We start from the raw sequence: 22211 nt of genomic DNA, 5'->3' as shown, positions 1-22211 counted from the left end.
ATGGTAATGGTAACGTTAACAATAAATATGACATATTCATAATTTTCATACTATTCCAGTAACAATATCTATAACAGTAACGATAAAGGTAGTGGATCCCACGTAATCTCCAACCACGATTAGATTAAGCACCATCCATTCCTTAATTAGATACCTACCACTCGTTATGATTATGGAAAGCATGTAAACAACAATAAAAGTAATCGACCAAGGCCCACTTTTTACATTAGTATTGATGTATTACCTTTTATTTGAAGTAAACGTGGCCTAAGTTCTAAGTAGCTAATGAAAAAAAAAAAAATGATGTTTTCTAGTCGTGTAACCCATAAACCATTTTTGACCAAACAAATAAATTTTAAAACTAGAAGACCAAATTGATGTAGGGATCCCAACAAAATGTTTTGTTTCCCCGTTGAGTACAAGAAGTAGAGTATGGAGATTTGAACTTTCAACGTCAAATGAATAAATACATGCAATTTACTAGAGATGTACAATTTTTCCATGGGGACAGGGCCCCGCGAAGATTTCCCGATTAGGCGGAGAATGGGGGAGGGAGTGAGAAAAAAATTCCCCGTGAGATAAACGGGACAGGAACGGGGATGGATAATGCATTTCCCGTCCCCATCCCCACCCCACCTCGTTCCCCGTCCCCGACCCATCTAGTTTCTATTTATTTATTTAGTATAATTATTTAATGTTATATTATTATTATCATTATATAAACATTACATCTAAATTTCAAGTTTGACTGTTTACCGGTCAAGATAATGAATATGTTCAAATTGTCTATTTACATTTAGATTATATATGCTAATAATTTAATTTATATTCATTCTTTCCACTAACAAGGTTAATTAGTTTTTTAGGCCAAAATTTGAGTAATTTATTTTTAAATTCACATTATCAGGTAAAACTAACCAAAAAATAATTTAGTGATATAATTAATTATTTAATTTCGATCCCCATGGAAATTTCATTGGGATAGATAATGAAATGGGAAACAGGGATAGAGACATAGAATGGTATCTCCGGCCCCGTCTCATCCCATAGACATCTCTACTAATTACTATAGAACTATAGTAGAGATATTCATTTTCAAATGAGCATAAAATTAAATGAAGAATTTGTTAGGGATATAATTAAATGAAATGAGGGATAATAAGTCATATAACACTAATTACACTATCATTTAGAAAAATAGAAAATAACATTTTTTTTTGAATTATAGCAAAACACATAAATAAAATGCCCTATCGTCCTTTTTAATTACACTGTAATTAATTCGATATCTTTATTAATTATACTATAATTAATTGTTCAAATATGTTATTCACGACTTTTGATTTATTGAAGCTTACGTTGCTTCAAACACACCTTTTAACCATTTTTTTGGTTTGATCTAATCTAAGGTTTTTTTTCAACTTCCGAATATATTATTTCTTGGTTAACAATGTATTGTGATGGTTGTAGCAATCCTAATGTTATTAGGATCGTGGAGGATAAAGATATATTATGGTTGTTATCGTTTGTTTTAAAATCCTCCTATAATAATGTTTATTTTATAGTTGACAATATTTCATCTTGGTAACCAAATCCTTCAATTGCACACATATTGGGTTCATCGTCTAAAACCTCTAACATGTATGATGTTGTTAACTTACTAGATTTGGATTATTGTGCCGCAAACTTTTAACATAAAGGAATGCTCTATTTTGAACAGCAAGGATGTGTTAAAGAAAGCTATATACTTGCTTACTATTAATATAAATGAATGCCATTAAAGATTCGAAGTAACTAGTGCAAAAATGGTTTTTACTTTGGGAGAATATGAATTTGGGGTTTCACGTTTCTTGACCCATTCAAAAGGTAGGTTGTTAATTTTGGTTGGTTTTAATTAAAGTGTAATTAATAGTTTTTTTTTAGTGAAGATTTGTAACATCTCAATTTGTATGTCTGGGGTACTTTAGACTTTTACAATTTTAAATTTATTTTGTCATTTTTATAAAAAGAAAGTTTGTTATATTTTCGAATTAAAAGTTAAAATTCGCTTATTCATCTCGTTAGCCCATTAAATGAAGACGCACCCGTGGACATCTCTATACTATGCCGACGGAATGAGGTGTAAGACCAAAACCGGCCCATTTATACACTTGGTAACAGCACAACAATATTAGGCCCAAGCCCAATATACGAGTCGCCTCATTTCTCAAAATTCTCAACGAAGATGTCCCGCTGATGATGCCGTCAAACCAATTTCAGGGCTTCTGTAAGCATATTTGGTGTAGAGAACCGAGAGACGAACTGCAGCTGCTCGTTAGCGTTGAAGAAGAGGCCGCAAAACCATCGAGAAGATGGCGGAGGAAGCAATTCTCAGTTACCTCGAGAAGAACGTCGAAATCTCCGATTCAGGCAGATTCGCCGACGAGTTTGGACTCGATCACAATGAGGTCGTCAACGTTATCAAGAGTCTCAACGGCTTCAGATACGTCGATGCTGAAGTATGGTTGCTTCTTTTGCTAACTTTTTGTTTTCGTTTTAATCATATATGTTTCTTTCTGCTATTACGAATTCCTAGTTTAGCAAGGTGATAACTAGCTTTAGGTTGTTTGTTTGAGTTTGGTTTGAATTGGAAGGGACAATTTGCCTGGATTTTTACTTATCATTGCTTGAAAATCATCGGCATTTGCTTGGTCCTCAATCTATATGCGTCAATTCGAGCGAGTTAAAACTTATTTTTCTTCATTAGCTTTGTCGTTGGTGTGTAGTTGACTGTAAATACAATTGCTCAGGACTCGTCAAGCAGTCAATTTACCGATACAAATATCTTCTTTGGTTTTGATAATATCTGATTGTTGCGGAACATTTGATTGGTTAGCCATTTGCAGACGGTTGTTAGTTTTGAGTTGGCTTTCCGGTGTCTAATTTGTGGTCTTTGGTTACTTCATATACTAATAGCTTTATGTTTGCACGAATAGTTGACTGCAAATTCATTAATTGATCACATCTCCCTTCTGGAGTGATTTTCAGGACATTAAGATGGAGAAATGGGTTCTAACTAATGAAGGCGAGACATATACTGCCGCAGGATCGCCTGAGGTGCAGCTATTCCTGGCAATTCCACCCGAGGGAATTCCAAGGGAAGAACTACAGGTGATATTGCAATCATGGATGTTCATTTTGGTTTGACGTAGAGTCTGAGGATTATCCCAATTTAGTCTTTTCATTCGAGGTTGATGATATGAGAGCTGTTGAGGAGGGAAACTAGGCATTTTCTTTTTTAGCTTTTGCCTGCAATTTTTGATTTGTGGATTTGAGTCTATGTTAGTGCTGAAACTGTTTGTTGCTCATGGCCAACTGATCTGTTTGTGCAGAAAAAGCTGGGTCCATCTATTTTCAAAATTGGCTGTGCTCAGGCAGCAAAGAACAAATGGGTTGAAATGGGGAAGCAAATGATATCCCGAAAGGTTAGGCACTTTCATTTACTGGGAGTTTGGTATCAAAATATTGATAAAGCCGAGCCCGGTAGCGTGGGCTTGTTACCCTTAGCATGGGGGGTGAACGTTCTAAACACAGGGGTTTGAAGGAGGTATCAAAATATTGATAAAAAAGATCTCAAGTGGGGTCAATTGTATGAATTATATACTATTGTAACCAGGACATGGCATGAATTAAGTTCAAACCAGTTTTATTTTCTAGCTTAGATATTGTAATTAAAGCATTTTTATATTCTTTGTGATTATTTATAAGTTTGTTTGGCTGTAGGTTCAACATGTCGACGATAAGGTGAAAAACTCACTTCTGCGGATAAAAAATGGAAAGGTGATTATTGGTTTACATGATTCATTATTGGATGTTCGATGTTGAAACTTCAATAATGTGTTTCATTTATTTCTGGTTTATGGTCATACTGTATCTCAAGGAATGTGGTTGGAAAGTGTTATAAAGAGAGCTTGATATCAGTTCATTTGGTACTAATTGGAAAGTGGCATCAGACTATCTTGATACTATTAAATGATGGCAGTTTGTGATATAATGACATTTTTTCTTCTTTCTTTTTGGTTGAGAAGGTTACAATGACTATTGACTAATATGTTGTTAAGAACTAAATTTTCTCAAAATGTTCACTATGCAGATAGTTCATCTTCTTTTCTTAAGCTTTTGGTCATGCATATTTATCCGCATGCTTTTAAAATTTAGGAAACCTAATTGATAACGTAGTATGGATGACTCCATTTACATTTTAGAACACTTTCTCATGTTGTAGGAAAGTTTTGAGAGTACCATCAAAGTTTTTCAAGATGTTATACTGTTCCAGAAATTTTTGTATTTACTCCATCATTATACAAGTTAATTAGAGAGAAAAAGAAACCCGCCTGTCCAGTATGGAGGTTATTTTATCCACCTATTTTGTAATCTTGTTTTGATCTAATACAACTATTTCTTTTCGGGAAAAGAGAAGGAAAAGAATAACCCTCAAATGACTCCACTGTGCTACCAAAGATGTTTGTATCGTGGATCCTGATTGCTTTTCCATAGATACTATTGTCAACGTAAAAGAAAAAAATCTATTTCAAATCTTTGGAGGTTTTGCTATCTACATCATCACCTCTGTTCTCTAGACTGTTGTGTTTTTTCTTTAATAATCTTCGAATATTTTGGTGTAGAGTAGCATCAACTAATGATTTTGGATTTCGACTCCAGGAAGTTTATGAGGAAGACGTGAAGGGTCTCAAAGCAAGAAAGCTGATTGTATCACAGTAATTATCATAGCTTCTCCCTTTCACTTCTTCATCAAACAGATATTTAGATATATTTTTAAAGAACTTATGTTCCTCTTGCCTGGTGGATTAGACATGTGGACCTCTATATTTGGTTCTTTATCAGAGATAGGATGACATTCCCATATGTTGATAAGTTTTATTGGATTGGTCAATATATCTTCTCTGTTTTAACTTTGGACTATTTTCATACTCTTTTGGATTGGGCTTTATTTCTGTTCTATGTTTTTCTGGTAAGAAACTGAACTTTCATGGAGTAAAGCAAAAGAATATATAGGGATATACGAAAAGATAACCCCACAAAAAGAGCCCACAACAAACTACAACAATGGACTCCAATCTGAAAGAATTACACCAAGCTGAAAATTAGAAATTACAAAAAGCTGAAAATTGTTATTCTATATTATAATAAGCTTTAATCTCTCTACTAGATACAGGGTTCAATCTGTTTGTTATCCTAAAAATGTCTATTTTGACTTTCTCTAGAACGTGGAAAGGCTATTCAGTGAAGAAGGGTCCTAATTATGCTCCAAGAAGGAAAAAGGTTGCTACAGATTTGACACGAGAAAATCTTCAAAGGTTCCCAATTTTCCTATTCTTGTTTCCTACATGGATTTTATTTCATGACACTGTGCTTTTAGATGCACAGTTGCTCTCCATTCACCTATTAGAAGATTTATTTCATATTTTGCACTATCTAGGGGAGACTGGAGAGAACTAGAATTCAAAGAGTATAACTTTAATGCCAAAGGTCAGCCCGTTTTGGGTGGTCATCTTCATCCATTGCTCAAGGTAAGAATACTCGTATTTTGGAAAAAAGAAATCTTTCTTTTAAGTAGAAAATTATTAGTTAACGTTAAAGCACTTTAAAGAAGGACATGCTCGAATGCTTATGATAATGCCAGTATTGTTGATCAAATTACCCTAAGAGTAAAATGTTACAATATTTGTATATAAGGAAAATGAATTCCTAAGTAGGAACTTCAATCTAGGAATCTAGCACATTTGATATTTGTATTGTTAGGAATCTAGCACTTTTGGTTCTTGTTTCATTTTCTCTCCCTTTAGGATATTGTATAGTTGAACTATTTTCTTCCTTTTTATCAATCAATGAAATGTCTGTTACTTGTGTGTGTGTTGTGTTTTTTTAGTTAGTTAAAAAATACTTTTGATTCTTAAACTTTCATGAAAGTAACAATTTAGTCCATGAACTTTAGTATGTAACAATTTGATCCTTGTACTTTCAATTTCGTAACAATTTAGTCCCTAATGTAAAAAAAATTCATCTAAATTAGATGTCAATTTTTATTATTTTATGATGTAGAGTTTGTATTATATAAAAATATCAAGTCTCTAATTAGTTTATTGGTTTATTTATGCAAAAAAACTCATTAAATTTTAATACTATTTCTACGATAGGGACTAAATCGTTATAAATTTTAAAGTACAAGGACTGAATTATTACATAATAAAGTTCATGGACTAAATTGTTACAAAATTGAATGTATAGAGACTAAATCGTTACAAACCAAATTTAGGGACAAAATTGTTACTTTTATGAAAATTTAGGGATTGAAGTGATTTTTAACCTGAAAAAAAAAACATTGTGGCCATTGGGCTTTGAACTTAGGCACAAGGACAGGCAGATTGATGGGTTGACACGACCTGATTCTACTCCAGCCTTCCTATAATCCTTAAACTATTTTGACTACGTTGTAAATTTTCATTTTAGCATTCATCGTGTCTAATTCTTTAATGTGTTCCACCTTCTGTTCATGCGTACCTTAAGTATCACCTATTTTTTTGTTTTTTTTTATAACAATAACTTTTGATGAGAAAAAATAAATAAAAGAACATAGCCCTAAAAGGGAGACCAACTAAAAGAAGGGACTCTAGCTATACAAAATAGAGGTGATAGAATAGTTGCAAATGATCTTCAAAATAAAAATCTAAAGGTAACCTGAAATCTAACAAGGGACCAAACATCACTAGGATCCCTTTCCAATCCTCTAAACACATGATTATTCTGTTCACCCCAAAGGTCCCACATAACAACACATACCCTAGCATACCTTGAGTATCTATTTATGTACTGAAACTGAATGTCTTTTGCTCCTTATGACTGAACATTTTTTCAACTTTTAGGTCCGGCAGCAAATAAAAAATATTTTTCGTCAAATGGGGTGAGTGATTTTTATTATGCTCATCTTCTTTATTACATTCTTATTTTAAATAGAACTTTACAGTTGTAGGCCTATATTTTGGTTTCTGATTTCAGGTTTGAAGAGATGCCTACCAATAACTATGTTGAGAGCAGGTAAGAGTGCTCCCCTGCTCCCCTTCTCAAATGATGCATTCATATCCAGAGTTATCTTGAAAATTACTGAATATATCAGGGCTATACAAAAGTTTAATATATATATATATATGTTGTTTTGCCCTCCTCGGTATAGCCTTTTAATTGTTTTATTGTGATGTAAATTAAAAAGCTAGCTTCCACATTTTTAGAGGCACACTTGGCTGAGGCAACCTCACTTGGCATGCACCATAGTGAGATAAATCTTTTACAACTGCTCTTTTCTTTTAACTTTTCTATTCTTTAGCCTGTCTTAGTTTTTATTTTTATGCATCTGAGAATTGACAGCATATTCATCTTCCCTTTTCCCTTTTCTTTTATTTAAGTTTATATGAACTCCATACCACATGCATGATTATAACTTAACTCATATCTTCGCATATTGGGCTTCTTTTTTTTAACCCTTTGATATGTGGGGACTGGGGATTTCTGATCTCTCCTCTCTTTTGTAAATCTCTTTTGATAATGAAAAGTTTTGTTTCTTATATTTTTCTTGAAGAACTCCATATGTACGTGCATTAACATTTGAGCCTGCACCTAGAACACCTAGAACATAAGGAGGGGGTTAAATTGGAAAAGGAAATGTGACTTGCCTGAATATCTTATCGGAATCTTACTAGTTTTTTTTCTCTTCTGTGCGCACAGCTTCTGGAACTTTGATGCATTATTCCAACCACAACAACACCCTGCCCGTGATGCACACGATACTTTCTTCTTGAAAGGTTTCTTCTGTGATTGCCGAGCTTCAGCAGTTTATGTTTGGATTTTTTTTTTCTTAATAGTTATTTGGTGTTACATCTCTAGATCCTTCCACCACAAGGGAACTTCCGGAAGATTACGTGGATCGGGTGAAGCAGGTCCATGAGACTGGTGGTTATGGATCCAAAGGGTGTGATATTCCGTTCTTTAAAACCTCACCTTTCTTTGTTTGCTTGGTATTTCAGAGATTTTTTTTTTCCTTTCAAGTGTTTATTTATTATTATTATTTTTATTTTGTCTCTTTCAGATATGGTTATAATTGGAAAAGAGAGGAAGCAAATAAGAACCTACTGCGAACTCATACAACTGCGGTAACCTCCAGGATGTTATATATGCTTGCACAGGTAAGTCATTATTTGATGTTTTGTATTCCAAATAGCTTTTGATTAATAATTTAATCAGTGCTGGTCAGCATCCATGATTAAATACTGAAACAATGGGACGTAGGAAGTTGGAGAGTCATCTACTCTTGTGATGTACCAAGAATTTGCTGCCTCCCCTTTTAGCTAAAATTGATCTTAGCTTTTATTAGTTGTCTGCCCTCTTCTATAAATGAATGGTTCAACGGATCAGAGTGAGAGAGAGGGAGATTAGTATTGTCTGTTTGTTAAGTCACTGAGTTCTACTCCTAGCGAAGATTATTTTTCTTTGTGCTGGTTTAATAGCTCTTGGTCTTTGATCAGTTTCCAATTTCATCTCATTTTTATTTTTCTCATTTGTCCCCAAATTATCTGGTCAATGCGTGTACTTGAAATTCCTCTTTCCTCAATATTTGTTCACAGAAACCATTTGCTCCCAAAAAATATTTCTCCATAGACCGTGTTTTCCGAAATGAAGCAGTTGATCGAACCCATCTTGCGGAATTTCACCAGATAGAAGGTATTTATGAATTGGCAAATACGTTTTTGGGTTATGATAAAATACGTTTGAACTTTTGACAATTCTCATTTCTTAACTCTCTATCTATATAACAAGAACAATAATAAAATATAAAAATGCGATAAAAGGCGTAACTTCCTTTTTCTAGCTCCTTTTTCATTCAATGTCTTTAATTATATTCTAAAAAAATTTTATATTTAATTTAGTATGGCGTGTTCATTTATTATGTTTATTCAATTAAATAAATATCAATTGAAAAAGATTTAAAACGATACTATATTGGATAAAACTTATGTTTCCATTTTATCATTTTCTTATATTGTTGTATTTTGTCTTTCATTTTTACAAAAACGAAATAACGTTCCTTTTTTGAAAAAGGGAAATCTGAGCGCGCGCGCGCGCGCACACATATATATTAAAGAATAGCGTGTGAATGAATGTAATTATATAATTCAAAGTTCTAACTTTTATTTTCTGATGGTTTAGATTCTTGAATGAAGCCTTCCAACAATCATCAATAACTATAATGGCATAAATGAGTTATATATATTTTCCAAAAATGTGATGTCCATTTGTCCTTTTAAAGTTAGAGAAGTCTTTTAACACCTCTATATGGGATTTTGTTTCGTTTTTGTTTTCTAATGATTAGTTAGTCTTTGTATGCATTCTTTCATTCTCTATGAAAGCTTGGTTTCTCATTGAACAAAATCTTTTAGCTTTTCAATCAAATAGTTTATAAATGTTCCAAAAAATAACAAGTGTTATTCTAGAAAAAAATTATTTACGAATGTGATAAAAAACTGTGTTGAAACAATGAAGAGATGATTTCATTTATTAGTAATAGTATCTACTGTCTTTTTAACATTTTAAGCAATCAATATAAAGGTCAATTATATACTGATTTCATATAGATATTTTAATTGGAAAATTAATTGAACTCATCAAACTTTATTTTTTCATACAAGGTAAGTAAAAGTTTACGGACCTGTATGTATGTACGTACTTACATACACACGTGCGTGCGCACACGCACATATATTGACAATGACCAATATACAAATTCTCAGTTATATTTCAACATTCAACTGCAAATGTAAATATTTGCCTCTCATTTTTAGGGTTGATATGTGATCGAGATCGTACTCTTGGAGACTTGATTGGAGTGTTGTATGATTTCTTCTCTCGTCTAGGTAACAAGTTAATAGTGGCAGGATGTTGGTTTATATATGCCTAATAATGTTTGTAAGGAAACAACTAGATACTTCAACTGCATATTCTATTTTCAGGCATGTCCAAACTACGCTTCAAGCCTGCTTATAACCCGTATACTGAACCCAGCATGGAGATTTTCAGGTGACGGAACAATTGAATCTCTTTTTCTATTTTTTGGATAGAAGCAATTGCTTTCATTGAGAAAAAAAATGAAAGAATATAAGGGCGTACAAAAATTCAAGCCCACAAAACCCCTTAGAGAAAGGAAATCCAACTAAGTAAGATGTTGCCTAGGGAATATTATAAAAAAAACCTTCAAAACCGAAGCCCAAAGAGGATAATGAAAACTCACTAAGGACCAAACGTCACTAGGGTCTTGCACCACTCCACGAAATGCTATTTTGTCTCTCCCGCCAAAAATTCCACAAAATCGCGCACACCCTTGCAAACGAAAGAAAACAACCTTTCTCTTTGAACGGCGGATGGAGGAGGAACTCCTAATCATCCCTCTAACGAGCAAGCACAAAATCAAATTCCTTAAAGAAATCATTCCACAAAGATCTTGCATACTAACATAGGTGATCGGGTTTTCCTCCGCCTTCCAACAAAGGAGACAACACCAAGGGCCCAATAACAGAGGCATCTTTCTCACGAACCTATCTATCGTGTTCACGTGCCCAAGCAAAACTTGCCAAGAAAAGAACTCAACTTTCTTTGGGATCTTAATCCTCAAATATTTGGAATAATTGAATTTCTCTGAAATACTGTTATGTTACATTCACACCCTCCAAATATTTGGTGCGTTATATTTTTCAGTTATCATGAAGGCTTTAAGAAATGGGTAGAAGTTGGAAATTCAGGAATGTTCAGACCCGAAATGCTGCTTCCTATGGGATTTCCAGAGGATGCCCGTATTATTGCCTGGGGTCTTTCGCTCGAGAGGTAAGATTCTCATGTCCTATTAAATGCCAAATATATTTATTTTTTGCTTGGTCGCAGAAGTGTTTTAATCAATTTGGTTCTTGAAGTTCTATTTTGATTATAGGTCTCGATTGATAACTATTTGGTTTTTAGTTTTTAGTTTTTAAAAATTGTGTTTATTTTCTTATAGTTTATTTTCAACAATTTACATCTGTCTTAACATTTGAGTGCACAATCTGATTTCACAAACAAAAAGTAGTTTAGAAACTATATTTTTTTAGTTTTCAAAACTTGGCTGTGGTTTTGAAAACATCTCTAAAAAGTGGATTAAGAAAACCCAAAACAAAAAAGAAAAAAATCAATGGGTGAGAGTAGTGTTTTTAAGTTCTATTATCGAAAACAAAAAATTAGGGGGAGTTTGGGGTACTGAATTGATTATTATAGTGAGTTTATAATAGTTTGTGTTTGGGGTTGGGGTGCTGACTATTTTAGCCTGAGTTATAATGGTTTGTGTTTAGGTGCTCATTATTTTAGTCTGGGTAGGAAATAACAAACATTGTAAGAGGAAGAGAGGATGAGGAGAAAATAGTAAATATCGTGGTAATTTATAGTAAAAAGAGTTTTAAAATAATATTTATTGTACTTAATCGTAGGTTATAAGTAGTTGTAAGCACTACTGTTATATTTGGAGTTCCAAACATGGAGTGGGCTAGAATAATTCTCTCCATCAACTTCTAACGGGGCCTAATTTTTTGTTGTTATTGTTATAAACACTCCACAAGTTTTTAAACTAATAACATTATTGATTTGGAAAAGGTCAGATATAATTAAATCACTTTTACCGGAAGGATTAGTATGAAAGTTTCAAAAGGTCATGGAGCAGAATTGAAAATGAACAGAATATATAGAATCCAATTAACAAATAATATAATGATGATTATTTTCGGTTGCATCTTGTCCTTGAACCAGACCAACCATGATCTTGTACGGTGTTGACAACATTCGGGATCTCTTCGGCCACAAGGTAGTCCTTATACTCTGTCTTAGCCCAAACCTTGGAAAATCCATTATAATATAACTGAATGAATCTATGTCTACTCTCCCCTTGTTCTTATATTTATCCAGGTGGATCTTGGTCTAGTGAAGAAAAATCCAATGTGCCGCCTTGGAATCGATGCCCGGGGCGAACAAACTGAAGAAACATCAATTTGATTTTTTGTCTTGGTTTTGTACTGACCAGTGGAAGGCAAGCATGATCGATCAAAATTCTCCTTCCCTCAAGTCGCTTTGAAAGTAAGTACTCAATTCATTTACCTTTTAGGTACACAGAAAGCCTATTGCATCCATCCACTCCCTCTGTAACACACACTATCATTTTAATGAATTGTTGAACGAATGATAATTTAATTGGCCAAAACAAAAGCAGCCTAAATTTCTAGCTTATACAATTGAGGTTTCATATTCTTTTTACATGTAAGTTGACACAGATTGGTAATTTGCTTTAGCTTTTTCTAGTCTCTACCCTCTTGAGATTGGATTTAGTCCATGTTTGGAAGTGATTTTAATATTTTGTCAAAATCACTTGTCATTTTTAAAATTACTCTAAAATACAGTTTTTAATTATTCAAAATTAATTTAATATTAAATTTTATATTTTTAAACGCAATTTTCATCGCATTAAAGTTAGTTTTGAAGGATTACAAATGTGTGATAGTGGTTTTGAAAATGACAAGTGATTTTTAACTATTTTAGAATTATTCTCAGACTTGCTCTTAATTAGGGAATGACTATTTATCTCTTAGCTAGCGTAAGAGTATACTACTTGGCCTTTTTGTTTCTAACTGTGACTGACTGGATACTTTTCTTTTGTTGTATTTTTCTTTTAGATGACCGCGTAGCCTTTAGTGTTTTTTCCCCTTATTATTCTTGCTGCCTAATTTGAGTGAGGTTTGTGTCTATTTGGTACTTGAATATTTAAAAATGTTTAATAGGTCTTTAAGCTTTTAATTTTGTCCTAACAAGCTTTTGAACCTTACAAAGGTCGAATAGGTGTGTTTAATAGGTTCTTGACATATTTACAATTTTTTTTTGAAACATCAACTAATATATTGGATTTTGATAGGGAAAGAAGGTGATTTATTAGACGATGATTTGAATATTGTGTTGATTAGTGCCTTAAAATTTGTGTCTAGACCCATGAATCTTGAGAAGTATAAAAAAGAACAATGACTTATTAGCACCAAATCAAAAGTTTAAAGATTTATTTAATATTTTTTTTAAAGTTTAAAGAATAATTGGGCACAAAATTTAAAGTTAAAACTCTTTCGAAAGTTTAAAGGCAAAATAGATGCAAATTTGAAAGTTTAAAGACTTAATGTGTAATATTTATTTGAGAATATCCTATAAACTACCTAATATTTACTGATATTTTCGAAGATGCCCCCTTGGCTCACCTCCATACAAATCCCAACAAACAAAGAGTATCAGATCTGATCTACAGTGAAAAAAAATTGAAGATGAATGACTTTTTCTCTCTTATCAGCAGACATGGAAAAAAAGATGAATTTGATTCTCTTCACTGATAGCTAAAAGACATGTGTTGTCTTGTGATATGAAAAGATTAAAAAAAAAAAAAAATCGTATCCGTTTTTTGGCTTAACATCTCGAAAATGTGGCTGCCATGTGTGTTGGAAAGATGAGTCTTCTACATTGCTTTGAGTTGTCAATTATTACCCTTTTAAATTGAATTAGTTTTGTTGAGAAACATCTTGTTGGATTTGTCTTCTAAATGACCATGATTTTATATCTTTTGTACCCTTTATCCTTCCAACCGTTCTTTCCTTTATTATGTTAGTATAGTATCTGATAGGAGGATTTGCCAAAAAAGAAAAAAAGAAAAAAAAAAGGAAAACAGTTTTTCGATAATTATGAATTCCATTCTATTCTTATCGTTTGTAAAATCCACAAATCCTACCCATGATCATAAAAATAAGGAAAAATATCAATTTATACTCTAGATGTTGGGGTTGTCTTTTTAAATTTTGAACTTTTATAAATGTATTAATTTAGACCCTCTATTATGCCTTGTTTGAGAAAATTTTATGTAAAACTTATAATTTTATCAATTAAACTATAATTGTTTGAGGGGTGAATCAATATTTTCATTATATCATAGAAGTATACACTAAACATACAAATAGGAAATAAAATGTTACTAATATAAATATAAATCCTATTAACTTGTTTAAAATTAAAAAAAAAATGTTTATTTGCTAAAATTGTTTTATTATTTTATTATTTTTAATTTTATATTTTTTTCATCGATATTACATAGAAATTTTTGTAAAATTAGGATATTTCCATCAACATTAACAATTTTGTAAAATCAATGTTTGAAGAATTCTATAGAGAATTAATACATGGTTGATTTTCATATGTAATTATAATGAAAGGTCTAAAATGTTTGAGCTATGAAAATCTAAAAGTTTAACTTATTGAAATTGTAAGTCCACATTATATTGGTAATCTAGAAAATTGTGTAAATTGATATACTTGTGAAAATTTAGAGTCTAATTTGGGGATATAAATTGATATTTTTTCTAAAATAAATTGAAAAATTAAGATTAATTTTTTTTAATAATTGAAATATCAAGACTAGAATCGGGCATTAATTGCTTAGGATATATGGGAACTAAACCCAAAACTCGAATAGAAATGTAGAGTGAGTTTGGTAGAGAATCTGAATTCTATGTTATGTTTTCAGGTTCATTAAGTTCAACAAATATGTGTTTGGTAGACAACCAAAATTTTGTTTTTGAAAATTGTTGTCAAATTCTATGGTTTATACAAGTTATAAATTCATTTTTTTTATTATGTAATGTATTATAAATGATATAATATTATAAGTAATAATTATATAATTTTTTTAAACATAGACAAATATATAATAATAATAATAATAAAAACAATAAAATAAATAAATAAATAAGTAAATAAAATTTAACTGCACTAATTTTCATCTAAACTTTTAATTCTATTGAAACAAGCATTGCCATTTAAATTGAGTTTCTTTTTCCCAAAGATTGTTAAGAAAAAAATATTTTCACATGTTTTATAAAATAATAAAATATATTTATGGTACAAAGTTGATAAATAATAATAATTTAGAGAAAAATTGCATTAAACAAAAATGGTAGTTAAAATTTGTAAAGTTTGAGAAAGCTATTTATTCCTGGATTAATTTGTGTCATGATCAAATTTGATTGTAAATTTATGAAAGTTTCTATATTGCTTTTTCTTAAAATCAGTTAGTGAAAGTTTCTATAGTGCGTTTTCTTAAAATTAGTTAATGAATCAATAAATTGTTGAGTAATCTGTAAAAATTTGCAACACTTATTTAAATATACGATCTAATAAAAAAATTTGAGTCAAAATTGATTGACTATTATAAGTTAGGAATATGTCGCCTCGATAGGGTGGGCATTAGTAGACCCTATCTTGTAGAAAACATTATCATCCTTAGGGCTATAATCAAACTATTTCACATCAGGAGTGTTTGAAAAAATTCGATAGTTTGGGTTGAGTTATTAATTCAGTTGAATTGAGTTAGGTTTAAATAAATGAAAACTTTATGAGTTGGATTGATTCATGAATTCATCAAAAATAATTCAAGTCAACCCGAACTAACTAAACTTATTATTAATATTAAAAAGTATGTTTTTTTTTATTACTTGCAATACAATTATATACACATATATTTATTTTAGTTCTACTTAATTTCATGATTTTTTTAGATTATTTGTTGTCCATCAATTATTTAAAATAATTTCTTAACACTGTAAAAATAAAATTTTCATGATATAATTAAAACTGATTTGCTGATCACATTTCAATACATGAAAATAATTAAAAAAATTCTTTTACATATTAACATGTTATTTCTTTTTAAAACAAAATTTTAGTAATGATCCAAGTAACCTGAACAAATCAAACTAAATCCACCAAATGTTTTGGGTTGAGTTTGGTTCTTTATTCGATAAGAATTGAGTCGAAGAAATTTACAATCTGAATGGTTTGATTGTGTGTGTTTAAAAAGTACTTTAACCTAATCCAACCTAGTCCAACTCACAAACACACGTATATGTGAGATACTTTTCTTTTATATATATATATATATATTACTTTTGCACTTGAGAACAATAATTGAATACATAATATATAATATAGATATCAAACAAAACCATATGTTTGAATTTATTGTGTTGAAAGTATAAAGTTACAATACTTGTGTTAAAGGATAAAATGCTTCTCATTGTTTCCAAATTTCAAATGAAAGCTATGGGCACAAAAGGAAAGGATAATGAGTCATATGAAGAATAAGTAGACAATTTTTGGAACCAAAGTGTTTGACAAAATTCCAAACCTCACATTTGAAAATGATGGAAACTTTTGAAAATTGCAATATTTATTTAAAGTGAGGAGACAAATATATCAAGAGGATAGTCTTTGTGGGTCTTCAACAAAGTAATTTTAGGGGACATATGATCCCTATTCCTATACCCATTTAGAAATTATTCATATTTTCAACTTTAATTTGGATTGTAAAATGATTGATGTTATCAATTTTTTTCCCAAATCAAAACAAACTATTTTACTTATTTGATCATGTAATCATTTCTTATTACGCTTATTATAATCATATCTTTTGTCATGTAACTATTTCCATGCTCTCATTTTACAATATTATCTTAGACACATAAGATGCTGGCTAAATGTTTATTTATTTATTTTGTTGAATTTTAGTTGTGTATCTTCAGTCTTGTACTTTCAATAAATTGTCCTAAACTATTACAAATTATGAAAATATATTTAGATATATGTTATTGCATGAAAATTATTATTATTATGGTTAAATTATAAAAAAATATCCATGAACTTTATACTTTGTGTCAGAAATACCTTGAAGTTTCAAAAGTTTCAAAAATATTCTTAAACTTTCAAAAAGAGTTAAAACAATATCCTTGTCATTAGTTTTCGATGGAAATCGTTAAAATTTTATTTTCAAAAATACCCTTGAACTTTCAAAACATTTCAAAAATACAAGTGCAAAAATACCTCAGTCGTTAGTATTTGAACAAAATCAGTTAATTCTTTGTGATAAAAATAACTTTAAAAAAATAAATTATATAGATGTCCTCACTTTTTTCATATAGATACTCTCATATTTCTCTTTAATTTTCCAATTCTTAACTTACATTAATTTTCTCGACAACCAAAATAAAAACCAAAATTTTAAGTTAAAACATAAAATATCACAAAATTTCAAAATAAAAAACTCTTCTTGAAACATACCAAAACGATGAACAATCAAATAAAAAAAGTATTTAACTATTTATCATACATATTGATACTCTTATATTTCTCTTAATTTTCCAATTCTTAGCTTACACCAATTTTCTCAACAAACAAAACATACCAAAACGTTGCGACGCTGAAGGTCCCCTCACGAAGTGCTTTGGAGAGTAAATTGGAAGGAGTGCCTCTTCATCCGCGCGTATCAAATGGGGAACACTACGACGCTGCAGGGCACCAACGCTTGCCTTGCTGTCTCTATGAATAGCACGGGGCACAAGTAGGGTTGGCAACGGGACCAGGGCGGGGGCGGGAGGGCGTCCCCCATCCCCGACCTCGTGGGGGAAATTGTCCCCCATCTTCGCCCCCGTCCCTGCCATTTAAAGGCGGGGATTCCCTGTCGAGGAAACGGGGTCCTTACGGGGCCCCATTCCCCGTTTCCCACGGGGATTCTCTGCGGAGATTCCTCGTGGGAATTATTGGTGGGGATTCCCCATTTTTTTTTAGTTAAAATTTTATTAGTCCACGAAAAATCCATTAAAAAAGTTTATCGAATTCCTCGTTTTTTAATTCAAGTGATTTTATTTGAAATTTGACTAGTGCACAACAATAAAAAACAATAGACTATTCTATGAAATAAACACAATTGACAATTAATTGACAATCAATTGACAATTTAAAAGCTAACAAATCCATTAGATAACTTTACAACTTAAAATTCAATAAAGTTTGAATAAGGAAGTCAATTAAAGGCAAACGTCTTATACATTCAAATAAGTATACAACTTAAAATTCAATAAAACTCGTCATTCTCTCTTCAATGACTTCACAATCAAATCTTTCACCTTTCTTGGCATCATCCCATCCTTAGTTGTATTCATTCCTACATTTAAAATGTAATAAACAAATAATGTCACAAAAAAAAATAAAAAATAGACCACGAAAATAATGTTAATCCTTGAACATACCTTAGTCACCACGCCATCTTCATCAGAAGCATCTTCTAGAACAGTTGCTGAATGTGTAACCATTTCTTTTCCGGTACATTGTCAAATATTTGTAATAAAAGAAAATATTTATTAGTATATTAAATGATAGAAGGATGTAAAACAAAGTAAACAAACTAACCTGTCAAAACTTCAGTTGCAATCCAATTTTGAGCGCATATCAAAGCCTCTATCGTCTTTGGATGAAGTTTGTTACGATGTGGGCTTACAATCCTACCACAGGTGCTAAAAACAGACTCTGATGCAATACTAGATAATGAGATGACTAATATGTCTCTTGCAATTTCTTGTAAAATTGGATACTTGACACCATTCAATTTCCACCAACTCAAAATGTCAAAATCGAATGTTCAAGGTAAAACAGGTTCATCCAAATATGCATCAAATTGTTGCTTATGATTCATATTATTGGAATTTGATACAAACAAGTCATAATCATTAAAATCATCAAATTCGATATTCTGTGAGGTTTCATCTAAATTTCTAGCGTAATAATCATCACTCTCACCTTCATGCTTCAGCTGATATTCTGTTTTCAAATCTGAACAAATTTTTTTAATCCTTTCCACTTCAAGAAAAAAACTATCTCCATAAATTCTAGAGAAGTAAAACTCAATCAACTTTAATTTATAACGTGGATCTAAAACTGCAGCTATGGTCATTACCCCATGAATTGTCTTCCAATACTTATCAAACTTTGACATCATATTTGAAGTCATGTCTGTGATCTATTGAATGCCAGAATTAGTCCACTCAGAAATAACCAATTTCAATTTACAAATTTTTGGGAAAAAAAGATTAACGGTAGGATATTTGGATCCAGAAAATATTTCAGTCATGTGATGAAATATTTTCAGTTTCTCACATATCTCTTTTGCTAATACCCAATCTTGATCAAAGACAAATACTTGTACTTTGGTTCTCGTTGTTTTAATCGATAAAAAACCGCTTTGTACTTTAATGCAACGAACAATCAAGACTCAATATCTGACCTTCATAACCATTCAACTGTCAAACAGTTTCCTCAAATTTCTCTTTTTTTTTTTTTTTTTTTTTTTTGTGTGTGTGTATGCACCCAAAAAAAACACACTACTACGGACTCTTTTGATCCCATCTCCTATCATTGCCCAACCCATCTTTCACAATCAAGTTCAGAATATGAGCACAACAACTGCATATGAAATAAAGTCCCATCCAATATTAAGTTTCCACCCAAACTATCAACAAGCATATTAACCATAGAGTCATTGTACTACAATTATCTACAGTTACTGATGACAATTTTCGATCAATATTCCAATCTAACAGACATTCCATTATTTCTTCATGAAGCATCTCAGAAGTGTGTGGAGAAGGAAACATATATAAACCTGATTATTTGTTTTGCAAAACCCAACTATCATCAACAAAATGAGCAGTGACGACCATATAACCTTTTGTTTGATGGTTGGAAGTCCACATGTTCGTTGTCAGGGCAATCTTTCCTTTGATCTCATTCAACAATGCCATGGTTTTCAACTTTTCAGTCTCATAAATTTTCAAAATCTCCTTCTTTATTGTGTTTCTTGACACCATCTTAAATAATGGTTGGATGACATTACAAAATTCCCTAAAACCTTCATGCTTAACTATTGAGAGAGGATATTCATGTCTTATTATCATCCTAGCCAATGCTTTTTTTGCAACTTCCTGATCGAAGTTATATAAGCTCAATGTATTGTTCTTCTCTCTATTAGGATTCAATAGGGATTGTCGTATGTCCTTTTGTCCTTTATATGGGCATATCTTAATATGATCGTGCAAATGTTTGGTTCCATTTTTACTTTCACCCCCTAATTTTCATTTGCAGTAATTATAAATCGCCTTGTCTACTCCATCTATTTTTTGTTTCTTAAAATGGTTTCAAACAACCGATGTCAATCTCCTCTTTAAAGATCCCTTCTCAATATCCTCATCAAGAACAACACAATTATCAACATTCAAATTATCATCATTCGATGAGCATGAAGTTAAATTTGGGGTTGAATTTGGGGTTGGATCTGGGATTGGACTTGGAATTGGATTTGAAGAATCTTTATTTGTAGAAGGTGATGACGACATTGTTTTCAACCTTCCAAAAATTTAATTTAAATTTAAAAAACCTCTCTTCAGACTTGGACTTTATTTTTAAAGTATTCAAACATATTCAAAGCATTCAACGGTTCAACCCCAAAATTGAAAGCATTCAAATTTCAAACATACACAAACATATTTTCCAAACATATTCAAGCCTAAAATTCAAAACATTGAAATATCAAATATACACGAACATATTTTTCAAACATATTCAAGTCTAAAATTCAAAACATTCAAATATCAAACATACACAAACATATTTCTCAGAATCTCAAACATATTATTTACTAATTTCAAGTATGCTTTTCAAAAATATTAAACGGCCAAACAAGAGAACGAAAGAAGATTTTTACCGGCACCGGCTTGAACTTTGAAGTCTTGAAAGTTGAACGGATAGATCTCGAAATAGCACAAATCTGTTTTTTTCAAAAGAAAAACAACACAGAAGTTAGAACAATCAAATAGATATAAAAAACAAAGACTCATTATCAAACGACCAAACACAGAAGTTAGATCTTCACCTGAAACGTTGCTGGACGGACTTTTCAACTGAAGCAGACTTCAATGGTTGCAGATCTTCCACTTGCGTGTGTGAGACATGGGTTTGGAAGCACGAAGCAATGGAGACTGGAGCAAAACTCGAAAGCAGTGGAGAGGGCGTGTTTTAGAAGCAGTGGAGAAGGTCGGAGGGATTTGGGCGAGCGAGAGGGTCGGAGGGATTTTAGAAACAGTAGAGAGGGGAGGGATGCAGAGAGCGAGAGAGTCGGCACGACAGGCAGTCAGCTGATTCGCTGAGGCAGTAGGTGTAAAGACAGTTGACAGAGAGTGGAGGGATGGGATTTAGGGATTTTTATTTTTTCATTTCAATTTTCAGTAGTAGTAATAATTTTAGGGATTTAGGGATTTGGGCTTTTGAGTTTTGGGCTTTTGAGTTTTTGGGTCTTTTTATATATAAGTTTATAAAATTTCTATATATATATATATATATATATATAGTCAGGGCGAGGATACTGTCCCCGTCTTCGCCCCGTCCCCAGACGGGGCCCCGATTAAATTTCCTGGTTTGACCTCATCCTCGATCAAACCGGGGNGTTATGCGATCATGTAGAGAATACTAAGCGATCGTTTAGCTATCCACTATAGTTTTTATTAAACGATCGTTTAGAGAATTAAGCAATCGTTTAGCCTGTCTCTTATACACATCTAGATGTGTTTTTTTGCTAACCCTAGGCACAAGTGTCGTAGCGCACTTGCACAACGCCATGCCTCCTCTTACTCGATTTTACCGTTTTACCTCCCGTTGCTTGCTAATTGCTCCATTTAAGCCCAAATTGTATCCGAAACATCCCGACGGCTTCTTTTGCTCGATAATTTATCTTAGAACTAAAATAAATATTAAATTCCTAATAATTAACATAATTTAGACTAATACTGTTTTTTATTTGACTATCTATTGTTTTGGTATGCTTCAAGAGGAGATTTTTATTTTGAAATTTTGTGAAATTTTGTGGTATTTTATGTTTTAACTTAAAATTTTGGTTGTTGAGAAAATTTTTATAAGCTAAGAATTAGAAAATTAAGAGAAATATGAGAGTAGCTATATGAAAAAAATGAGGATATCTATATAATTTATTTTAAAATTGGTTCTTTTCGAACTTAAAAAAACTTCAAACAAATTGATCAGAAGCATTTTTAATATATATTTAAAATTTTTAAAATCATTTTTATCACGAGGAATTAATGGTTTTTGCTCAAATACTAACGGTGGAGGTATTTGTAAACTTTTATTAAGGTTATTTTTGAAATGTTTTGAAAGTTCTGGAGTATTTTTTA

The 22211-nt window shown here is 31.6% G+C and overlaps 1 protein-coding gene and 1 long non-coding RNA gene across 2 annotated transcripts; one reads left to right on the top strand and one right to left on the bottom strand.

The window, feature by feature from the left end:
• The first annotated feature begins 2218 nt into the window (after positions 1-2218).
• LOC120091316 (phenylalanine--tRNA ligase alpha subunit, cytoplasmic) lies at positions 2219-12422 on the top strand. Its single transcript, XM_039049293.1, has 18 exons — positions 2219-2498; positions 3028-3150; positions 3372-3464; positions 3763-3819; positions 4702-4757; positions 5265-5357; positions 5480-5570; positions 6924-6961; positions 7057-7095; positions 7780-7856; positions 7939-8023; positions 8141-8237; positions 8676-8772; positions 9891-9962; positions 10059-10125; positions 10801-10926; positions 11875-11929; positions 12031-12422. Exons 1-18 carry the CDS (start codon positions 2352-2354, stop codon positions 12115-12117), a joined length of 1500 nt encoding a protein of 499 aa, XP_038905221.1. The 5' UTR covers positions 2219-2351; the 3' UTR covers positions 12118-12422.
• Positions 12423-17924: 5502 nt separating this feature from the next.
• On the bottom strand, positions 17925-21240 carry LOC120092032. The gene is made up of 5 exons (XR_005485887.1): positions 20900-21240; positions 20732-20794; positions 18385-18501; positions 18225-18289; positions 17925-18139 (listed from the first exon to the last, which is right to left on the bottom strand). It is a non-coding gene; the product is annotated as an uncharacterized LOC120092032 (long non-coding RNA).
• Positions 21241-22211: the final 971 nt, after the last annotated feature.

The sequence above is a fragment of the Benincasa hispida genome, chromosome 11 (assembly GCF_009727055.1).
Source record: "Benincasa hispida cultivar B227 chromosome 11, ASM972705v1, whole genome shotgun sequence".
In the NCBI taxonomy this organism is placed as follows: domain Eukaryota; kingdom Viridiplantae; phylum Streptophyta; class Magnoliopsida; order Cucurbitales; family Cucurbitaceae; genus Benincasa; species Benincasa hispida.
Note: the sequence above shows the minus strand (reverse complement) of the source record. Positions and strands in the feature narration are given on the sequence as shown.